This window comes from Talpa europaea (genome assembly GCF_964194135.1).
Source record: "Talpa europaea genome assembly, chromosome: 5".
NCBI lineage: Eukaryota > Metazoa > Chordata > Mammalia > Eulipotyphla > Talpidae > Talpa > Talpa europaea.
The window spans coordinates 92,451,695-92,473,373 of NC_140071.1; the positions used below are offsets into that span (position 1 = coordinate 92,451,695).

The 21,679-nt window shown below is 39.4% G+C and overlaps 1 protein-coding gene across 2 annotated transcripts in view; it reads left to right on the forward strand.

Moving 5' to 3' along the window:
* The window catches only part of WDFY3 (WD repeat and FYVE domain containing 3), a gene marked incomplete at its 3' end in the record, with an annotated part of 191,890 nt that extends 181,249 nt beyond the window's left edge, over nucleotides 1-10,641 (forward strand). For both annotated transcript variants that reach the window (XM_084233369.1, XM_084233370.1), the window contains 6 exons: nucleotides 1,009-1,191; nucleotides 2,237-2,333; nucleotides 4,361-4,684; nucleotides 5,276-5,387; nucleotides 6,761-6,958; nucleotides 10,518-10,641. In XM_084233369.1, coding sequence (XP_084089495.1) covers nucleotides 1,009-1,191; nucleotides 2,237-2,333; nucleotides 4,361-4,684; nucleotides 5,276-5,387; nucleotides 6,761-6,958; nucleotides 10,518-10,641 — 1,038 coding nt within the window. The remainder of the gene's footprint in view (nucleotides 1-1,008; nucleotides 1,192-2,236; nucleotides 2,334-4,360; nucleotides 4,685-5,275; nucleotides 5,388-6,760; nucleotides 6,959-10,517) is intronic.
* Nucleotides 10,642-21,679: the final 11,038 nt, after the last annotated feature.

Here is a 21,679-nt window from a genome sequence, read left to right on the forward strand (position 1 = left end):
CCTAACCTGCCAGGCTTATTATAAGTAAGGATTAAATGGAATGTCTAAAGTGTCCTCTACAGTAACTGGCACCAGGAGATAATTCAGAAAACATCTTAGTTACTCTAACTGTGGTGATTGTATTCTCCCAGGTTGCATGGAGCCAAACCTGTTACAGTATGAGTGGGAAGGTTGTTCTTTTCATCTTTGGTAATCATGAATTATCAGATCAATCCTAGGGTTTGTTAAGATTTTGCCAAGAAGTACCCTAATACCAGTTTTCTTCTTTTTCTCCCTCACTCTCCCACCCTTGTGGTAAATATAAATTCCAAATATAAATTACAATGTTACTAAAATTCCATCTTACTGTTTATTGAAGAGGTACAACTGTATCTGGACTGAAACATTTCTGTAGTTTTGGTGGTTGGACTCATTTTTATAAAATTAAAGGGAGCTGGATTCCTGCCTTAAAATGAACGGAACAAATAGAGTTTGTGAACAATGGGAGGAAAATGAGTAGTTCACCCCCTCCTCATATTACACACACAGTCAATCTGAAATAAATGTTATTCAGCAGTGGGGGGAAGAGGATGTGAGTGGGCATAAACAGGGAACAGAAGGATTCCTACCCATGTCTCCCTTTCAGATCACCTTGGCCGCAGCATCTGCTCAACCTTGAAATCTTTTTTTTTTTAAATTGGGGTAACATTGGTTTACAGTGAATTAGAGGTATAGGTTTGCACCACCTCTGATGCCTTTTACCTTGCCACCCCTACCACCAAAGCCCTATCATAGTCCATTGGGGCTTTGTCCCCCATTCTCTCCTGGTAGCCTTAATTCTGCAGTCAGATATCTCGGTATGTTGAGGGTAGTTTTTTTTTAAGTCAGTGAGCTCTGAATTCTAGATTGCCTTAGAAATTACTTGTGCAAGGATTGAAAGGTTTTTTTGAGTATTAGGCCAAGGATTCAGTTTGCTTCTGAAACCGGAATGTTATATGAAAGGAGTGAAACTATTTCTCTCCCCTCCAGGGGGACATTGTATCCTGTGCCGGCACATATATCCATGTGTGGAGCATCAACGGGAACCCGATCGTGAGTGTAAACACATTCACAGGTCGGAGCCAGCAAATCGTCTGCTGCTGTGTGTCAGAGATGAATGAATGGGACACACAGAACGTCATTGTCACGGGACACTCGGATGGCGTGGTCCGGGTAAGTCCACTCCAAGACGAGTACATAAGGGTGTTTGCTGCCTATTTACCTGAAACTTGTGAAGCTGTCCACCCCTGAACAGGTTGTAAAGTCATGTAGCAGATTTGCTCAGATCCAAACAAGCCTGTCGCTGTTAGACATGGGGACTGTCAATGACTCGCCCCTTTTCTTCCTCTTTAGATTTCTTAGTGCTACCAACCACTTGACAGTTTGACACAAGAAAGCCACGCAAATGTGGTTTCCATGTCTCATTGAGACTGCTAAACACACTTCTTGCTAAGTTTTGAATTTTCAGCCTGTCAGAAGACTTCTTAGGAAAAACAGGACTCTTTCTTCTTTACAGAGAGATACAGAGCAGGAAATGCTTCCAGGTCATTCATTCATTCCCTGTCTAGAATCCTGGAATATTTGCCCTGAATCCTGGATAGTTTATCCTTTCCCTAGTTTTCTATGTGTTGGGCCTCTACAGAAAATAGAATCCACCAAGTTTTTAGATTTCTTATCATTGAGGGGATTTGCCTATTTTCTTGAATTGTGATCTCTGTAAAAGCAGAGAGCAATCAAGATAGGCAACAATGAAGCTCTGAACCCCTCCTACATACAACCTGCTCCTCAGATGGCATGCATACCCCTACCCCTCCAGGAAGTGTCTCAGATGATTATGTCATAGGGCATTATGAAAAAGCTCCAAAGCCAAATAACATCTTGGGATCCTGCTTGCTTTGTGCCTTCTTGAAGGAGAGTCTATATTAGCACCTGTGAATCTGTATTAGCACAGGGGAGAGGTTGTTGTAGGAAACAAAGTATACTTCATTGAATCATTTTTTCAAGTTGACTTGACTATGGTCCTTTTCCCTCTACCATAAAACATCATTTATCATCTGATATTTGGGAAGCACCGTGTATGTAGACACCATATTTTGCAAGACTCAGAGAAATCTGGTTATGCAATAATGGAAATTATCTGTTTAACCTTGAGAAACCATCTTCATCCAGTGACAAAAGTTGTTTCCTAATATGTTTATTTCTTTTCACGCTTACTCAGTTTTGGAGAATGGAATTTTTACAAGTTCCTGAAACACCAGCTCCTGAGCCTGTTGAAGTCCTAGAGATGCAAGAAGACTGTCCAGAAGCACAAATAGGTATTTCATAGTTTAAAAAAAGCTATTTGATAGTTTTTGGACTGTTTTTAAGTCAATATAGAGAAACTGGTCAAACAACATGAACAGGAACCTGAATTTGAGCACGACTCTGAGAAACATGATAGTTGCCTATTGTGTGAGAGAGCTGGGCAGGCCTGGAAAAATTCTCTCTCGGTCACTCTGTAACACTCAGTGTGTCAGTGACTTGTTTCTAGATTAACTAGAGTTGCTAGATTCCTGGAGTACCAAATGCTTAGGTTTTCAGGTCTGAAAACATAAAGCAGATCTGGAGAGTCCAGTGATGGGCAGGTCTGCCCAGGCCTTGGTCGTGACTATTGTGCTGTCACTTAACACCTCAGCATGGATGACAAGGTGGCATCGTGTTTATAAGCTATTCACAAAAGCAGGCCAGAGTCCCCACCCTGGGCCTGCTCAAGAAGGGCATTAATTCAAACTGCAACCTGGTCATCTGTATACTGTTATCCATTATTTATGAAGCATTTTAAAAATTTCCAGTGAAATGTAGAGATAGATGATTTCTATGCAGAATGATTGAAAATGATGCCATAAAACCAGGCCAAGATCTGCATTGAGTTGCTTCTCCCCAGAGATGTTACCTGCCTTTGAGTTAAAACAGTTAGTACAAGGGACTCCCTGGCAGGGAGTACAGTTTTAAATTTGACCTTGATTATTTCTTTGTGATTAATTTTTGTACATGGAATATTCAAAGGGGTTTAAAGTATGCGGGCATTACTGAGGGAAAAAGACTTATGATCATAAAGACACAAATCACCTCTTTTAGTAAATTTTCCTTCCTTTGCCAGAAAACTGAAAAGATCACATAGGCAGTACATTTTAGTCCTTGTATTACTGTATTACTTTAATATAAATTTCTACATAGTTGCAGCTCCTTTGAAAAGGTCTTATAGGTGTTAGGGACAGAAAGATTCAGTTCAGTTCAGCAAGTGATTGGGTGCTACCTGTTATGTACAGGACATTGGATTAAAGGATCCAACAACAAGTTTTTAAGTGACTAAACAGTGAAAGGTGAGATTAATACATGATAGAAGAAAGGATCAAAATCAGGGAGGAGAGACATTGGCACATGCTCTTCTGTTGTATAGTCCTGTGCCAGACAGAATGGGGGAGACCAGCTCAGTAGCAAATTGACCTTTGTGTAGAAGCGGGAGGATGTGAGGTTATTAGCTTGGGTGAAAGAGAAGACAAGGTCACTGGAAATTGAAGCCTCTCCCTCGACTGCTTGTTTGAAGAGCTTAAAGTTCATAAGCTCATGATCATTTGAGGTGAAAACCTCTCTTTAGATTAGTCATCTAGTCTGCTAGTGGTATCGAGGACTTGAAAAAAAACAATGGAAATGCAAAATAACAATAAAAAGTGGGGGTTGGCCAAATCCTAAATTAAAGCTTCACCGAGAATTCATTCACCTGTGTTATTGGGACTGTGCTTGGGACTTGTTCTCTCAAGTTGATCACTGTCTTACAGAAACAGTGTCCAAGAGTAATAGTTTAGGGTGAGAATTTCAGGTACACTACAGGCGTACAACTGTTACAGAAGTTCACAAGAGGGAAAAAGTGCTTTGCTTTGTGCTGCAGAAACCAGGTGAGATTTTTGAGAAAGAAATGTTTAAATGATCCCTTGAAAGATAGGTAACATGGAATACGAAGACTGGGAAGATGGATCTAAGAAAGGCTGAAGGTGTGTGCAGAATTATGGAGCAAGGAGCAGGGCTGCATGGAGAATAGATTTGCACCATCAAGCTGTGTTGTGGAAGAGAGTGAAAGGCAGAGAGTGAGAAATGCCAGGCTAAGGATTTTGGCAAAAGTATTCTATGAACTCAGAACTTATACCCTTTTTTTACTACTGTAATCTAACTGAAAATTCTGGTAGTTTTATTGTTATACTTAGCGTCGAGTATTTGTCTTAACTAGCGGAGAAAAATACCAGTAGAACAAAGCTGAGTCTATGATGTGTGTGTGTGTCTTCTAATTCTCCCATCCACCCCCCAGGGCAGGAAGCCCAGGATGAGGACAGCAGCGATTCAGAAGTAGAGGAGCAAAGCATCAGCCAAGATCCCAAGGAGACACCCAGCCAGCCTGGCAGCACCAGCCACAGGCCCCGGGCCGCCTCCTGCCGCGCCACAGCCACTTGGTGCACCGACAGCGGCTCCGATGACTCCCGGCGCTGGTCCGACCAGCTCAGTCTGGATGAGAAAGATGGTTTCATATTTGTGAACTATTCGGAGGGCCAGACCAGAGCCCATCTGCAGGGTCCCCTTAATCATCCCATCCCCAATCCCATTGAAGTTCGGAATTACAGCAGATTAAAGCCTGGTAACTTGAAATCTAGTCTTGCTCCTTGAGGGCGGTGGGAGGGTTGGTTGACTGGCACTGTGGGCTCTAGCTCTCCCCAGGCTGCACACCTGTGACCTGAGCCGCCCACAAAGAATCTTGAATTTCTTCTTGTATAAAGTGCACCTGGAAATTCTTTACCATAGTAGTATGTGCAATATGTTGGGCACTAAAAGAAAAAAAAAACTCTCAGGCAAAAAACCACATTCAGTATTCACAAATCATGACATCTTTTTAAACTGGATAAGTTATTAATTATAGATAAATAAGTAAAACTGCATTGAATTCACTGGTAACTTTGCTTATGTTAGAGTTACAGATAAGACTCTCCACTAAAGTTGTTTCTTCTTGCATTGAAGATTTCCCCTGCCCTATATTTGAGTTTGCAAACGAGACACCCTCTGACTTGGCCTGTGACCAAGAAGTGAAGCTAAATTGCTTAACCTTCAAGCAAGGCAGCAGCTTCTGGAAAAGCTACTGTACCTGTTGTGGGGCCCTCACATTTAAAAACACTGATTTAGGGTATACCTACCCTGACTTTACCAAGTCATGCATTCCATTTTTCCACTGCAGGATACCGGTGGGAGCGGCAGCTGGTGTTCAGGAGTAAGCTAACCATGCACACGGCCTTCGATCGCAAGGACAACGCCCACCCAGCAGAGATCACCGCCCTGGGCGTTTCCAAGTAAGTGTCAGGCCTTTCCAGCTCCGCTTCCCCATGATCTGCTCAGCCAGGGCAGGTCATGGGGAAAGTAGATTTCATTGTATTGGCATATGTGCCTCAAACATAGGAATCTGAAGAAGAAAACTGGCAGAGCTTGAGTTTTATTTTTTTTTTTTTTTTTATAAATTTTATTGTTATATTCCCCATACAATTGCAGCCCCCCATTCTGACCCCAATCCCTCCCCTCCCGCCCCCACCCCCCTAAAAGTGTCTCTGGTTCATAGTTTTTTGTTGATTTTGATTTTCACTTTCTTATAGTTATTCATTTTCCTGGTCCCTTATTTAAGTTTTCTAGATTCCTGCTATGAGTGAGACCATCCGGTATTTTTCTTTTTCTTTTTGGCTTATTTCGCTGAGCATGATCCCTTCCAGCGCCATCCATGTTGCAGCAAATTGCATGTGTTTATCTTTTTTGAATGCTGAGTAATATTCCATGGTATATATGTACCACATCTTCTTGATCCAGTCATCTATTTTTGGACATTTGGGTTGTTTCCAAAGCTTAGCTATTGTAAACAGTGCTGCTATAAACATAGGGGTGCAGGTGTTCTTTGGAATTGATGTTTCTGTGTCCTTTGGGTAAATACCTAGGAGTGGAATTGCTGGGTCATATGGAAGCTCTATGTTTAGTAGGTCCAGAAATCTCCACACAGCTTTCCACAGTGGTTGGACCAGTTTGCACTCCCACCAACAGTGCAGAAGAGTTCCTTTTTCTCCACACCCTCGCCAACATTTGTTGTTGCTAGTTTTTTTAATATGTGCCATTCTCACTGGTGTAAGATGGTATCTCATGGTAGTTTTGATTTGCATTTCCCTGATGACAAGTGATGTTGAACATTTTTTCATATGCCTGTTGGCCATTTGCATTTCCTCTTCAGAGAAGTTTCTTTTAAGCTCTTCTGCCCATTTTTTGACTGGATTATTTTCTTTGTTGTTGTTGAGACTCATCAGCTCTTTGCAGATTTTTGTGATCAGTCCTTTATCATTAGTGTTGGGTGCAAAAATGTTCTCCCAGTTGGTGGGGTTTCTCTTTGTTTTTGTTATTGTCTCTTTTGCTGTGCAGAGAGCTTGAGTTTTAATTTCAAATGTATAAAAGCAAAACCTTGGTCTTCAGTGTTCTTCAAAGATTTGGAAAGATTTACTCCAAAGAGAATTGACATGTAAGTGGAAAGTCACGCTCAGTTCTGTTTTTGTCTCTCTATACACAAGCTACCACCCCTTATCAGCCCCCTCCCCGCGCAGTGCTCAGCCTTGAGGGGAACAGAGGCGCTCTTTCGCTTTATGTCTGTGTTGCTGCCTTCTCTGAGGTGTCTTTCTCCTCATGTCTCCTGCAGGGACCACAGTAGGATCCTCATTGGTGATAGTCGAGGCCGAGTTTTCAGCTGGTCTGTGAGTGACCAACCTGGCCGTTCTGCTGCCGACCACTGGGTGAAGGACGAGGGAGGTGACAGCTGTTCGGGCTGCTCTGTGCGGTTTTCCCTCACAGAAAGACGGCACCACTGCAGGAACTGTGGTCAACTCTTCTGCCAGAAGTAAGAGGAGATACCAGTTCTGGGTTTCTGTGCGTTAAACTAAGGTGGAACTAACATCTAATCTAAATTGTGCCCTTCATGCAGGTTCCAGTTTGCTCCAGGGTCCCCACTACAGTGTGCATAACAGTCTTTGCTTTCTCTTTGTTTTTTTTTATTACCATTACAAAACATTCCTGTAATATTAAAAATATAGAAATAATCATGGCAATCACCTGGTCACCCATGACGACAGTGAAGGTGCTAGTATTTCATCATATTTGCATAAAAATATATTTTTGATTCATTTAAATCCTCTCCTCCCTGCCCCAACCACACCCTCTTCTACACATTTTTGTGCTTTGAATACGTATGTCCTCTCCATAAACAATACTGTATTGTTGTTGTATGTGTTCAATTTTGCATAAATGTGCTACTCTACCCTTCTGTAATTTGCTTTTTCCCCCTTTTTTTGGAAATCCATTCACACAGAGAACTCTTATTCTAATGTATTCATTTTTAACAGCTCTCATTATTTTATAGTACAAATATATTAAAATTTATCCTTCCCTTTCGATAAATCCTTAATGAATGTTTTTGCATTTCATCAGTGCTGTAACCAGTGCTGCAGTTCATGTCCTTACAAACATCCTCTTATTACAGAAGCTAGAGTTTCTCTAAAAAGGAGATTTTAGAATGGAATTGATAAGGTCATAGACATGCTCTTGAGCTTAGCTAGGCATTGCAAAATTATGCTTGAAACAGTTTTGCTGATTTACACCAGCTCCTACTGGATATGCAAGTTCTCCAAATTCTTATTCATACTTGATATTGCCAAACCTTTTCACTGTTGCCAATCTGATAGCTAATAGTCCTTTGTTGTTTTAACTTGCAACACTAGTGAGATGTTGAACATCCGTTCATATGCTTCTTGGCTTTTCGAATTTCCTCTTGGATAACTTGACCCATTTTCCTTTTAGCTTTGCTTATCTCCTTTTTTTTCAATTGAGAAGTTGTTTCTATACTCGAGGCACTAACCCTTTGTCTTCCTTATATCTTGCAAATATCTTCTGCCAGTCTGTGCCTTGTATTTCAACTTCATATATGTTTTTTCTATCATATAAGTATTTTATTTAATATATTTTATTTACAATTACTACTTTGTTATTTTTAGGTTTTTCATATGTGCTTCTTATGAAATCATAAAATTAGTCATGTTTATTTTCCTTGAAAATTACAAAGCTTTGGTTTTCACATGTAGGTCTTTAATGCATTTCACTTTTATTAAGGGTTATGTCACAGAGCAGGGATTTGTTTCCCTCCTGTATAAAAAGTCCGTTGACCAATCACCATTGACTTGCATACCATCTCTGTCATTCCCTGGGGTCCCGTACGCACAAGAGCAGGCCCTACTTTTCATGGCCAGAGAAAATATCCATAGGCAGTATTCTTTAATGCTTACAGTGCCTTACTGTAGACATATTTTCATTGAAAACACATTAGGTTCAAATTGTGTAACTGTTTTGTAGGCGGCATTGGCTTATTGGAAAAGGTTTATTCTGACCAGATGGTCACTGAGCTTCTGTCCATTGTTGTTCATCTCAGGCAAATTACCGAACTTTACTGAGCTCCAGTTTCTTTATCTATAAAGTATGGCAGATTATCTCTCCAGAGAAGTATTGAGAGAGTTAAATGAGACATAGAAACATGAGTGTTATAAAGCACCAAATGTTAAGAGTCTAACAATATAGGTGTACAATTAAAGGTGTCATTTTAATTATTAATATTCTTCAGATATCTTAACCTTGTCTCCTGTGAAGTTTAATTCAAGATGAAGTAGCCAACATAGCATACTGCTGCCAGTCATTGCCGAGTGGAACTTCTATGATTTTGACAAAGCGTTCTGTGCTTCTAGACGCTTACTCTAATTCTGATAGTTACCACCCCCGTGTGTGCACCAGTGTACATCTGTTCTTTGTAGTGTGTACTTGCATAAACATTTGAATAAAATAGTGGATGGAGGCCTAATTTGAACAAACAACCCAACAATGATTGACAGAGTGGTACAGAGGAAGAGCTGTGCTTGATCTTTGTGCCCTTCAGTTCCTGAGAAACATCAATATTCCTGAGGTTGTCCTCAACATCCTGTATCAGCCCTTTAAACCCCTTAAAAGCTTATAGTACTTTTTTATTCTCTGTATAGTTTTACTGATACCTTAATGGAGGAATTATAAGTCTCTGTCTGAATCTCGTGAAAAGCCAGCCTTAAAGTGATGAAGGTCCATATCCAAGTAACATCCTGCTTTATTCCAGCTATGGGAATACTTTTTAAAGTGTTTGAACAACTTTTAGATACATTCTACTTAAGGAATTCTATCACGATGAACCAAAAACTAGAATATTTGAACCAAAGAGAAAAACCAAACTGTCTGTTTAAGAAATAACTTCAAGGTGGATCAGGCATAAAAGTATTTGAAAATACAGAGGAACCTGATAGTGAACAAAATTTCTTTCCCAGTGCACAGTGAGTCTTTTCCTGCTAAAAGAAAAAAAAGTCACTGGCCCACCTGCCAAGTTTATAGGGCATGAGAAAGGTAGAGGCTGGGCAGATAGAAAGGCCTCTTTGGCTTTCCTTAACTTTTTTTTTTTCATTGTTTTGATTGTTTTATTTCTTTATTTTTTTAAAGATTTTTTGTTTATACAAGAACTGGGGTACATACAGGTCAGAGGCACAGAAGGGTGAGAGAATTCACCAGAGACAGAGTGGGGAGCAGAACAAGCAGACAGACCGAAGACACTGCTGAGGGGAGCAGCCGGCAAGGCAGGAGAGGTCTGCCACGCCATGTGGGTTTCTCCCTGGCCGGCTGGGAATCAAACCCATGCTGCAGAGGCTGCAAACAGCTTCACAGCATGGTGCTCAACCACTGTGCCACCGGGGAGACCCCTTTATTTATTTTTTTTTAAGAGAATAAAGCTCTAAATCTTTAATATCTTTATACTTACATTAAATAAAATGCTTTAAAGTTATTCCTGGCATTTACCCCTTTGTATGTCTTTTTTTTATTATTTTATATATTTTTTACATCATTGTTCATTTTTCTGTAGGAAAACCTTACCTCTTATTTTCTAAAAGCCTTTCAGAAATAGTTGGCCTTGGTTTAATATTATGTTTCTGTAAACTGAACCAAATAATACTGCATTTCCCACCTCCTTTTTTTAACACTGCATTCCTTTTGGTCCTTGGTCAGCCATGTAGCAAACCATTATATGGTCTTTGGCATTACACTGCAAGCGTTCCCATGGATTTTTTTAAAATGAATTTATTTTCTTACATCGTTCATATTGTACATTGTATAATATTTGATTTCTCCCCTCTGGTGTAGTCCCTGTAGTTCTCCCACCACCACAGCACCCATGACCCGTCACCACAGTCCCTTGAACTCTTCCCTGCCCTGTTTTGCCTCCTCTCCTTCCCCTCCCCTTCTGTCTGACTCAGATCTTCCATTGGGTCTTTAAATTAGGTTTCTGTGGCCACTGATCCAACAGAAAATATATAACTACTTGATTTTTGGCTTTCCTATAGGTGCAGTCGATTTCAATCAGAAATCAAACGCTTGAAAATCTCATCCCCGGTGCGTGTTTGTCAGAACTGCTATTACAACTTACAACATGAAAGGGGTTTGGAAGATGGACCTCGAAATTGCTGAACATGCAACAAGCTGATTGGAGACCATGGTCTGTAGGCCCTGTCCTGATTCCCCTGTCACAGCCCGCAGCTCGGAAGGCATCGCAACAGTCTCCGTTTACACATCTCTTCATACCCCGCGTTTGAAGTGTTGAATTCAAAGGGATCATTGCAAAAACGGGTGTAGAGTACAATAACGGGGCAGATGCTGTTCAGGTGAACAGTACCAGAGGAATATGAGGTGGCTCCTAGGAGCAACATTGTCAATATCGATTCTCCCCACTAACAATAGCTGTCTCCAAGAGAAAATCCTCACTTGTCAGCTGTCTTTTCTCGCATCTCATTTTTGTAGTTATTCATCCTTATTTGGAAAAACCAACAGCCACAACAACAAAAAGGCTTTTAGAAAATGGTTGTAAATCTGACTTCCCTGCAAGTAACTGTGTATATTGTAAAAATGATATAAAGGCCTTTTTTTCTAAATAAGGACTTTACTTCCTGTAACATAAGACTTCAAACTAAACCACTAACTGAATGATCTACTATTGTTTCTCTGACACCTCTCACCAATTAATTATAAATATGTTTTTTAAAATCCTCAAAGACATTATCTGTGGTTTTCTTTTTTTTTTTTCCCCTTTCAAACCCAGCCTGTGTACCCGATGTCCATCCTTTCAAGTTGCCCACAGTATCTCCACTTACACTAGGCTAATAACCAAAATAATATGGACCTTCTTTAGGAAACAGTGTGGGAGAATAATAAGAGTCTGGCTGTAAGATAACCTGGAAATATTTGGGCATCTTGCACCCAACTGCGTACCACCTCAGTGTTGTTCTCACGTCACAAGGCCCCATGTAAACCTCTGTTCGGACTGCTGTCTGGTCACAGCCGACCTAGCATTGCGTAATGGTTGGTGGTCAGGCGGTGGGCGTAATGCAGGAAGCATCCCTGCCTCAACTAATGGAAATATATTTGCATGTAACCCAAATTAGCTTCTCTTGCATAGAACATAAGAAGTATGTGTCTTTGGTGACACTGATGTTCTAGTATATCTTATTTTCAGAAAAGGGTAAAAAAAAAAAAGTGTACAGAATTAACATAGAAACCTTGTTGTAAAACTGGATCATGTCAGAACTGCTTAAAATTAACCTTTACCATTTAATGCCATCTACCTGAAAACAGTGAGATTTATACTGTATCAATGTCTATTTTTTTGTTTTTGCTATGAATATAATTACAGTATTTTAATATTTAGTTATTTAATTTGTTCTACTAGTTGGATACAGAACACACACACCCAGGGAGACTGAAGCTGGTGGGGGCTAAGGAGAGAAGTTTAGTTTACAGAAAAAAAGGCTTTGGTGGTGGAATTTTTTTAACTGTGTGTTGTGTACATATATATATGTATATATATATAAAACAAATGAAACACTTAATCTAGATTTTAACATTTTCAGATATTTAGTGATAATATTATGAACAATTCTAAAAGCCCTGTGATTTGAAAAATGTAGAATCATTTATGGCCCAAGAAAGGAAGGACTGGCCTCCACGCTCCGGTGGAGGTATCATGCAAAGGACAGTGGCTTGGCTTTCCCGACGTTTCATCTTTAGGCCCTGGTAACAGGCACACTTATGCACTAAAATGCACATATATGCACATGCATTCAAAAATAGGCATTGGTACAATAGTAATCTTGTACCTAATGGGCTGAAACCAGCTTAAGAACAAATTTGTTCTTCCTTGATAACTAGGTCTCCAAGAGAAAATATAAAGGCTGCTTTAGTGCCTTATGCTTACTAAATTTAAACCTTTATTTACCTAGGTTTGAGCCTACAGTCTATTTATGATTACATATCAAAATTGATTAAAACACTTCCATTTCTAAAAGTTCAAATATACTTGTTATAATAAAAGGATTATTGGCATTAATACTTTAACTTGAAGAAAAGTCGTGTTCTGTTTTCCTTTCTATGTCACGCTCCTTCCACGCCCCGTCCCCCGCCATCCTCTTTAATTCCAATAAGTGATGCTGAATGTTTAACAGTTGCAGGAATCGTGCTGTCACAGAACCGTGACTTTGCCCCCTTCTGGCCCTATAGATGAGTTGTAGCAGTGTTATTCTACACTTTTTAAAAGAAACGTCCTCCTTTTGTCCATGAACCATGTTTACCCCAAATCCGATGGCAGAGGTGTTCTTTAAGACTTGAATATATGACTGTGTGTATGTAGTTACTTAAAGGTTATTCCTCTATGTAATATGAAGTTCTGTGGGACGAACACTTTTTCAGACTTTCCGACACAACTTCCCTCACGAGAAGGTGGAAACCAAAACCGTCATGATAGTATTTCCTCTGGCAGCTGGTGCTGTGGGCAACTGTTTTGTTCGTGGGGTTTCTTTTCTTTTTGCTTCTAATGCAGAAATCACCAATCACTCACACATCCAAGTACACTCACATACACAATCCAATTGTTTCCGTGGATGTTCTTCTGTGTTCCATGTAAATTTGTTTACCGACATATATATTCTCAGCATGTACATCCACCTGTGTGTGGTCTGTATTCTTTCTCTGAGAGTACCTCACAGGGCTCCTGCCTGATCTTCGTAGTTTGTCTGGTCAGCCATCCATCTATTCATTTACTCATCCATGTATTCTAACATCTGTGTGTAGTGTGCGACTGTAACGTCCTGCTTTTTGAAGAGGAGAATGCCTGCTGCCCATAGCAGCCATCCGTCCGGATAATAGAAAAACACTCTAGATAAGTTATTTTGCACTTTCTTATGTATAAAGTTGGTAGAAACTTATTTTTGCTTTGTATCATTTAAATACATTTTGTTTTGGTAAATGAACTGTGTATAAAAATATTTATGCCGTTAAAACTGTTTTTAGAAAGTATTTTTAATTTCAGCAAGTTTGGTTACTTGTTGCATGACTATTAACACAGCTGACTTTTTGTGTCAGTGCAATGTATATTTTTTTGTCCTGTTATTAACTTGTAAGCCCTAGTAATGGCCAATTATTTGTACAGCAACAGAAGTAAATTGAAGATACTGGCTAAGACTGGATTGATTGTGGACTTTTGTACTATATTGCAGAACCCAATATCTGTTCTTTGGTGGTTATGTAAAAGGCCTGAAGAATTACTATCTAGTGTGCAATCTGTGATAACTGAATGTTCATTGTATATCTGTCTCTGATGCGAAAAGGTAGAGTAACACAATTACAATACATGATTAAATGCAATAGTCCAGGCACTTTTTTTCATTTTCAAATTAATACCTATTATTTACCATCCTCCCCCCCAAAAAAGTTGTTTTTAAGCTAGTTTTTTTATGAAAAACAAAACTGAGGTCTAATAACCTTCTAAGCTTTGTGTAGTGCTCTTCTAGTTATGAAAGTATCTTTTGGAGCCCCAACTTCAGATCTCTGATTGCAAAGATGTTGGCTGCTGGAGTCTGCGTCAAGTTCTAGTTTGATCCACGTCTGAAAACTAGGCTTTGTGCATTCAGAGCATCCCAGGGGGCTGGATTCCTGGGGCCGATGAGTTTGTGTGTGTGGCTCAGGGAGAGGCAAGTGAGCTCTGGGAGATGCAACCCTCAAACCTGAATGGACCTCAGGACGAAAAACACCTCACATGGTTTTGGCTGTTTGGGCTTTACTCTTGCCTTCCCATTGTGAAATGCCAGCAACAGTAAATTTTATATCCAGATCCTACCCCTGTCATTTTCACATCTGGCATGTACTATAGCCCCACCCCCTGGAAGCACAGAATTGCTTGGTTTTTGTTACTATATGGTTTGGTCTTAAAACTACATTCCCAGTAAAAAAAAGTATAGAAAACACTTCAGGTTTACTCAAGCCATTTTACTGACTGCTTTTCCTCTTTCTGAAAATACGAACAAAAATCCCAGTTCATTTTAAGCTTGAACAGCAGAGTCCCAATTCAAGGATTTTGTGCTTGTTACTAATTCTTTCCTCAGTGAGACACCAGATTAGAAGCAGAAAATATAGGTATGCCGAGTACCTCTAAGAGAGCCTATATTTTCAGAACTAAAGCTGGTAAGTGACAACACCTAGGACAACTCCATTCCTGCAATGCTAAAATGACCTCAATGAAAGTTAGAGTCAAGGATGGACATTGCAGAATTCTCAATTGCAGAAATTCTTTCAGGGTTTAAAGGACAAAAATGCAATCTCTAATAACTCCTTTTCTGCCATTTGCTTCTCATTTCTTCACTCTTCATTTTGCGGAAGCAGTCCAATGGAATTGGTACAGTATTGGCTTAGTCTTTGTCTTCTCCATATTCCCATTTTTCCCACCCATTGTAAAGTTAACTTTTAGTTTATTGTTCTTTTTGTCTTTGCCAGAAATGGCAGCAGGCCGAGGTACCACATTCCGAAGTAGCTTGGTGCTTAGCCCTGGATAGGAGTCAGCAGCTCTCACCGGTTTGTGAACTTTGGAAGCCTCTTGGTTAAGAGCTCAGTGCATCAGGTTTTCCTGAGTGAGCAGCTGCCTGTGAGGATGGGAATGATCTAGGATAGCGCTGCTTCAGCTTCTTGGTCTTAGGGCCTTTTCATCCTTAAAAACTGCTAAGGAGCTCAAGCCACTGTTTTATATCATTTACATCTATCAGTGGTCACTTAAAAATCAAAATAGATTTTAAATGTATTCATTTAAAAATGACAATGATAAAGCCATTCTATATTAATGTAAATTACATATTTCTATGGGAAAAACTTCCAAAGCAAAAAAAAAAAAAAGATAAAATGGTATTAACAATTTTTCAAATCTCTTAAATGTCTGGCTTAAGTGGATTTTCATATTTGCTTTTACATTCAATCTTTGATGCTCTTATTTTGGTAGAAACAGGAAAATCTAGCTTTACACAGGTATGTTGTTAGAGAAGGGAATATTTTAATTGTTTGGTCATTTCATAAAAATTTTTTTAAATTACTAGGTGGCATCTTATATCAATGAACTTCTCATACTCTGTTGCCTTAAATTCCATTGGGCTATCCTGACTTGGAATATATCTCTTAACCTCTGCATAACTGCACCACATATATTGGCAATTAAGAAAATACCGGCTCACTGATGTAGCAGTGAACACATGTCTACCACTATAATGTATGTAGATCTTCTGACTTGATGTATTTCATTGTACAGAATATCCAAAATCACATATATAATACAAAATATCACCAGAACTCTCAGGAAGTTCTAAGTCAAGTCCTGGTCGTAGACACAAATTTTCCAAAATGAGAATTTTTGCTTGAAACCTAAAATTTTTTCATACTCAATGAACAATGTTAGCTGTTTTCTTTGAAGCAGCAGGGTCACTTTGTTCTTTTCAAGAACTTTCTGGCAGAGAACTACAATTTGTCGGTTCTTTCAAGTAAGAATGGTGTACCATGAACAAGTGTCGATTCAGCTCACAACTTAGTTCCACAATTGCTTTTTTTCAAGTTAGGAGTACTTGAAGATGTGAGTGCCTAATGGGTTCAAGATGTAACCAAAGTAGAATTTTTTACTGCATCTCCAAGGACATTCGAAAGTGAAGAGGGCACTTTTTTTCTCTTTTACCATAAATGCTTGGTGATGAAAATTATGACTAGCACTTCGGTGCCACTGGACTGATTTGTTTCAGATTTTATCAGTTTTACTCACCAATGCTTTTGCATTTTAGTTCAGTACAAATATCAATGACAAGAAGCAAATAATGTGTTAGTATTATTATGAAAATAGTCTGCATCTTGTAGAACCCCTAGAAGGGTCTCAGAACTCCCAGAGCGCAATGAACCAGACTCTGGAAAGTGCTGGCCCAAGGAGAAAATGCATGAGATGCTACCCAAATTGTAAACTTTCTCATTTGGTAATGTTACAGGCCCCAAACCATGCGTGGGTTCTTTGCCCTCTAAGAGAATTCACCAGAGAGTGCTAGTTGTAGTTGAACTGGGCAAGGCCTTATTATAGAGACTCATACAGGAGAGAGCCAATGGATGGAAGGAGAATATAATCTAAATCCAGAGGGAGGTAGGAGGAGGAATTCAAAGGGTAGGTCTACAAGGTGGGGAGGAAGAGAGCAGGTCATAACTTGTCCTGGGTTGGTCTACACCCAGGTGCACACAGACAGGTTACAGCCCAGCTGTGCATATGGGCACTGGCCTTCCTCTAGGAAACTGAAATCATTGTTGGGATCTAATGCTTTTGTCTCTCATGGAACCCCACTATCAGTGTGGTGGGGGCCCAAATGTTTGGATAGGGCTCTCCAGTCCATGATTTAATCCACCTGCTTAAATAGGACTTGGGGGCAATGCATCCTACCAGCTCAAAATTTCTTTGATGTAGGCAGTCTCAGCTGTTCCTAATCACAGGCAAAGGCTTTCAACTGGGCTCCCATTGAGACCTGCCATTTGCAAGACCAGGCCCCGCAATCCTGGACTCACTGGCGGTGACACCTGCCCATTTAAAAACTGCTGCCTTAGCTCACAGCAATCCCAAGACCAAGAGAGCATCTCTGAAGTGTGGGATTTTTAATAACATCTTTTTTTTACTGAAACTCTAATCAAACTATAAAATCCTAATAAAGTAAAGGAACCCTATTAATAGTAATCTTTTCATAATAGGTACAAGGCCACAAGATCAGGAGCATGGGGTCTATCGCTGTGTGACATTGGACAGCCCCTCCATATCTGAGTTGCCTCATCTGTAAGTTGTTATTGTGATACCTGCTCTTGGAGAATTGTTACGAAGATTAAAACCAGTAATACCATAAAGACAGATAGTACCCGAATGGATGTTCTCAGTGTATTGCTAATTTTTGGACATTTGAACATAAAGGATTGATGCACTAAAACATTTTATAAAGCCATAGTCAGGTTCATATTCAGATACCCAGGAGGTAGAGTGTGAAGAGAGCTTTATAAATCATCCCACCCAAACTCCCATTTAAAACAAGAGGAAGAGTTCAGAGTTGTTTGGCTTTCCTAAAGCCAAGTGCTTAAGTTTCATTCACAGGTCCGCTGCTAAGTGCTGACTCCCCGAACAATGTTCTTTACAAACATCTCCTGGTTAGGGTTACAGTGAGAAAGCTTTTAGGATATGATTGCAGTTTTTTCCATACACAATCACATCCTGCTTTGTATCTGAAAGAAGGAGAAAGCAAAGATTGTACAAAAATGAACAATGATGTAAAATATATGTAAATCAATAATAAAAAAAAAGATATAAAGCTTTCGAAAGTGAACCTTAACCTTCAGCTATCACATTTCCTGCTTAACCAAAACAAAGGAAATTTGCAAGCCGAATTCAGAGCAGAGGTCAGAGTTGTTTAAAGAAAAATAACTCTTTTATGGCATTGGCCACAAACACTACTACAAATTCCGAACAAAAGGTATAACCTAAAAACACTTCTAAAATATATTTTTTTATTATAGCACCCTCTGTTTATATTGTTAATATTTTGCAAGTGTAGGATGTCCCCTTCAGGTGTAGCGCACCCGCCATCAAAGCACCCATAGTCCTCCACTATGGTCTATTGTGTTCTCTCCACCCTGTTTTCACACTCCCCTCCGCCTCAGGATGTCTCAGTTCAATGGTCAGTTTTCACTATTTTCATAAAAGTTTGCAACCTATTGAGAGAGAAATACAATATAGAGTGAAGGTCGAAGTAAGGAGTCTTTGGTTGTAAATTTAAGGATAATCTGGGTCTGGCTCTGCAGGATGATACTGCCAAGAGGAAGAAACAAAGTTCACCGAGCAATGTTATCACGGATGTTTGTGTTTCAAGCTTGCATCCACCCACATAGATGTATTTATCCTACATTGAGGTAGCAGTTTATGTGTTCATGCCTGTCTGGGCCTGAGAATGATGCAAAAGTGACATAACTACCCTCTTCAAGAACTTTCTAACCTCTGAGAGTCTGCCCTTCAAGTTAGTATCTGTAACTGAATTTTCATTTAGTCTATTCCATTTCCTACTTTTTCTAATTCGGCAAGAGTGTTGTCTTTTCACAAGTAGTGTTCTAGCTGTGCAATTTTCGTGTCATTGTTATTTTAATCATCTCATCTTTGGTGCCTGAATGCATATTGTTACTAAGTTATATACAAAGCCTTCCCTGATATATGTTCTATTAGGGTTGTTTACAAACACAAGTGCATGAATGTGCACACACACACACACACACACCCCTCTATTGCAAATATTTTCTGTCTTCTTGTCTGCCTGCCTTTGTTTTGTGTAGATGTCATATAATGATTTTACATGTCCTTTCTCCTTTTACATGTCCTGCTCAGACTCTGTATCTGCTGAGATGTGCTGGGAATGAATTCTTAACAACATTCCACCGTTAGAGGATTGGCTGTTGGGATTTTTATACTCGTGCCTTGTTCTTTGTCTCCAATCCTTTTCTGTCTCGTGCAGTGTTCAAAATTGAAGCTTGGGATGATCTTCCAACGAGGCTTCAGAGGGGCTTGATGTAGCCCACTCCCAAGAGTCACCCTAATCCTAAGAAGGCTAATGGACATAACTGATCCTAGGGCAGATGGTTTTTTGGCATAGTTTTGATGATGTCTTGTACAAAGGATGATTCATTTTTTCAGTTTGTCCTGTAGCTTGAGGTCTCCAGACAGCATGTAACTTCCAAGTAATCTACGAGGCATTGCTTACATTTGTAAGGTATTTGTGTAGATGGGTGTTTTATTTCCATTGGATGTATATCTTAAGAGTACAATTGCTGGATCAAATGTTTAACATTTTGAGGAACCAACAAACTTTTTCAAAAACAGGTGCATCATTTTACATTTCCTTTAGCAATATATCCAGTTGGTGATTGTTCTCAGGGAACAGGGCCAACCAACCAGAGAGAGGGCCTCTGTATCACATTTGGGCCTTCATTAAAATGTCTCTGTTTGGGAGACAGAACACTTTCCACAAGCACAGCACTTTCTACAATACATACAGGTAAATTGAAAATTCTTTTGAGGGAAATAAATTGCATTTGAGATTCATTTAGATTTTACATGAAGTACTTTTGGCTCTGCTTTTATTTTACCTTTTAATAATAGTGGTTATATATGCTTGGTCACTACTTCCCAGTTGAGGGTGTCATATGTGGATTAAGATTTATCCCTTCTTGGATTATGCTCAGTGAAATAGTCAGAAGGAAAAAGAAAAATATGGTTTCACTTACAGGAGGAATATAGGGGAACCAAACAAGGTATCAGGGGAAAAAATAATAATAAAAAACACAACAAAACAAAATGAAAATAAACGGACAATTATAAATCAGAGACACTCTGCAGGGGAGTGGGGGAGGGAAAGAAATCAAAATGAGGGCTGGGAGAGCACAAGGGACTATGGTGATGGTGCACAGGTGAACTAGTGGTGGAAATTCTATGGGAACTACACCTAAGAAAAGAAAGTAAACATTGTAAAAAAAAAATGAACAATGATGTAAAATATATATAAATAAATAATTTAAAAAAAAAGAATATCGGGCCTCCCCGGTGGCGCAGTGGTTAAGCGCTGGGCTGTGAAGCTGCCTGCAGCCTCTGCAGCGCTGGTTCGATCCCCGGCCACCGGGTGAGGGTCCCACATGGTGCAGCAGACCTCTCCTGCCGCACCCACTGCTCCCCTCAGCAGTGTATTTCGTCAGTCTGCCTGTTCTGCTCCCAGCTCTGGCTCTGGTGAATTCTCTCACCCTCCCATGCTTCTGACTGTACCCAGTGCTTGTATAAATAAATAAATAAACCTTTAAAAAAAAAAAAAAAAAGAATATCCCTTCTCTTCCTACTATAGAATTGCAAAGGTAGGACGTCCAGCAGTGGTCTCTCCCCAAAATGGATCTATAAACTTGGACAAAATTGATTATTTTAGTGCACTGGAAATTGAAAGAAGATATGTAAGAATATGAGAATCTTGAAAAACTGCTGCACACTGAGAATCTGTAGAGCTCTTTCTCTGAGCAGCTCCCATGCCCCTGTGAGATCAGTTGGCTTGGAGGTTTGGCCAGTACAGGATGTTACTGTGATTATCCCAGCAGTCAAAGATGATTCACTTATTTGAAACAGTGGATAAAGCTTGCACCCAGTGAAGTTATCAATAGAAGTGACAGTCTCAGCAGACAATGAGTAAAATGGACTAATTGCCTCATAAGACTGAAATTATATGGTTGGCCCAAGCATCTTACTGGATGAGGCTACTTACATGCACATTTAAGAGCTTGAGCAGCTCTAAAATCCACACATTCCTGATCCTGAGGCTGCCCATCTGATCCTCAATAGACAAAACTGATACTGTTTAAAGATATAGTCATAGTAATATTATATAGAATTTTATATAGAATTTTATAAAATCTATAGAATATTATATAGAATATTATAAAAATGTTATTACTGATCACTAAGTCTATTCATGTGCCTGATGAAGAGGGAGCCAAACAATGAATATTGAGTTTTATCATCAAACAAATAAATAAAAATAGTCAAACTTCACACAGCTAGATTTTTAAACTATACTACAAAGCTGTAATGCACAAAACAGTATAGTACTAGAATTAAAACAGACAGACAGGCTAAAGGAATAGAATTGACAACCCAGTATTAAACCCATAACTATATGAAGAATTAATCTATGACAAAGCAGCTAAGAGTATACAATGGAGAAAGGAAAGACTCTTTAACAAATGGTGTTGGGAAAATTACACAGCCACATGCAGAAGAATTAAACTGGACCACTATCTCACACAATACACAAAAATTAATTCAAAATGGATAAAATGCATAGAAGATAACACAGGCAAAACACTATTGCATAGGCCTCAGTGATGTCATTTGTAGACTTACATGCAACAGCAATAAAAATGAAAGAGAACATAAACATTTGGGACTATATCAAACTAAAAACTTCTTCACAGTAAAACAAACTAACACTGTTATCTCCCTAATGAATGGGAGAAAATATTTGCACACCATATTTCCAACAAGGGCTTGGTATCCAAGATCTACAAAACTCACACAACTCAACAAAAGAAACCAAAAAACCCAATCAATAAA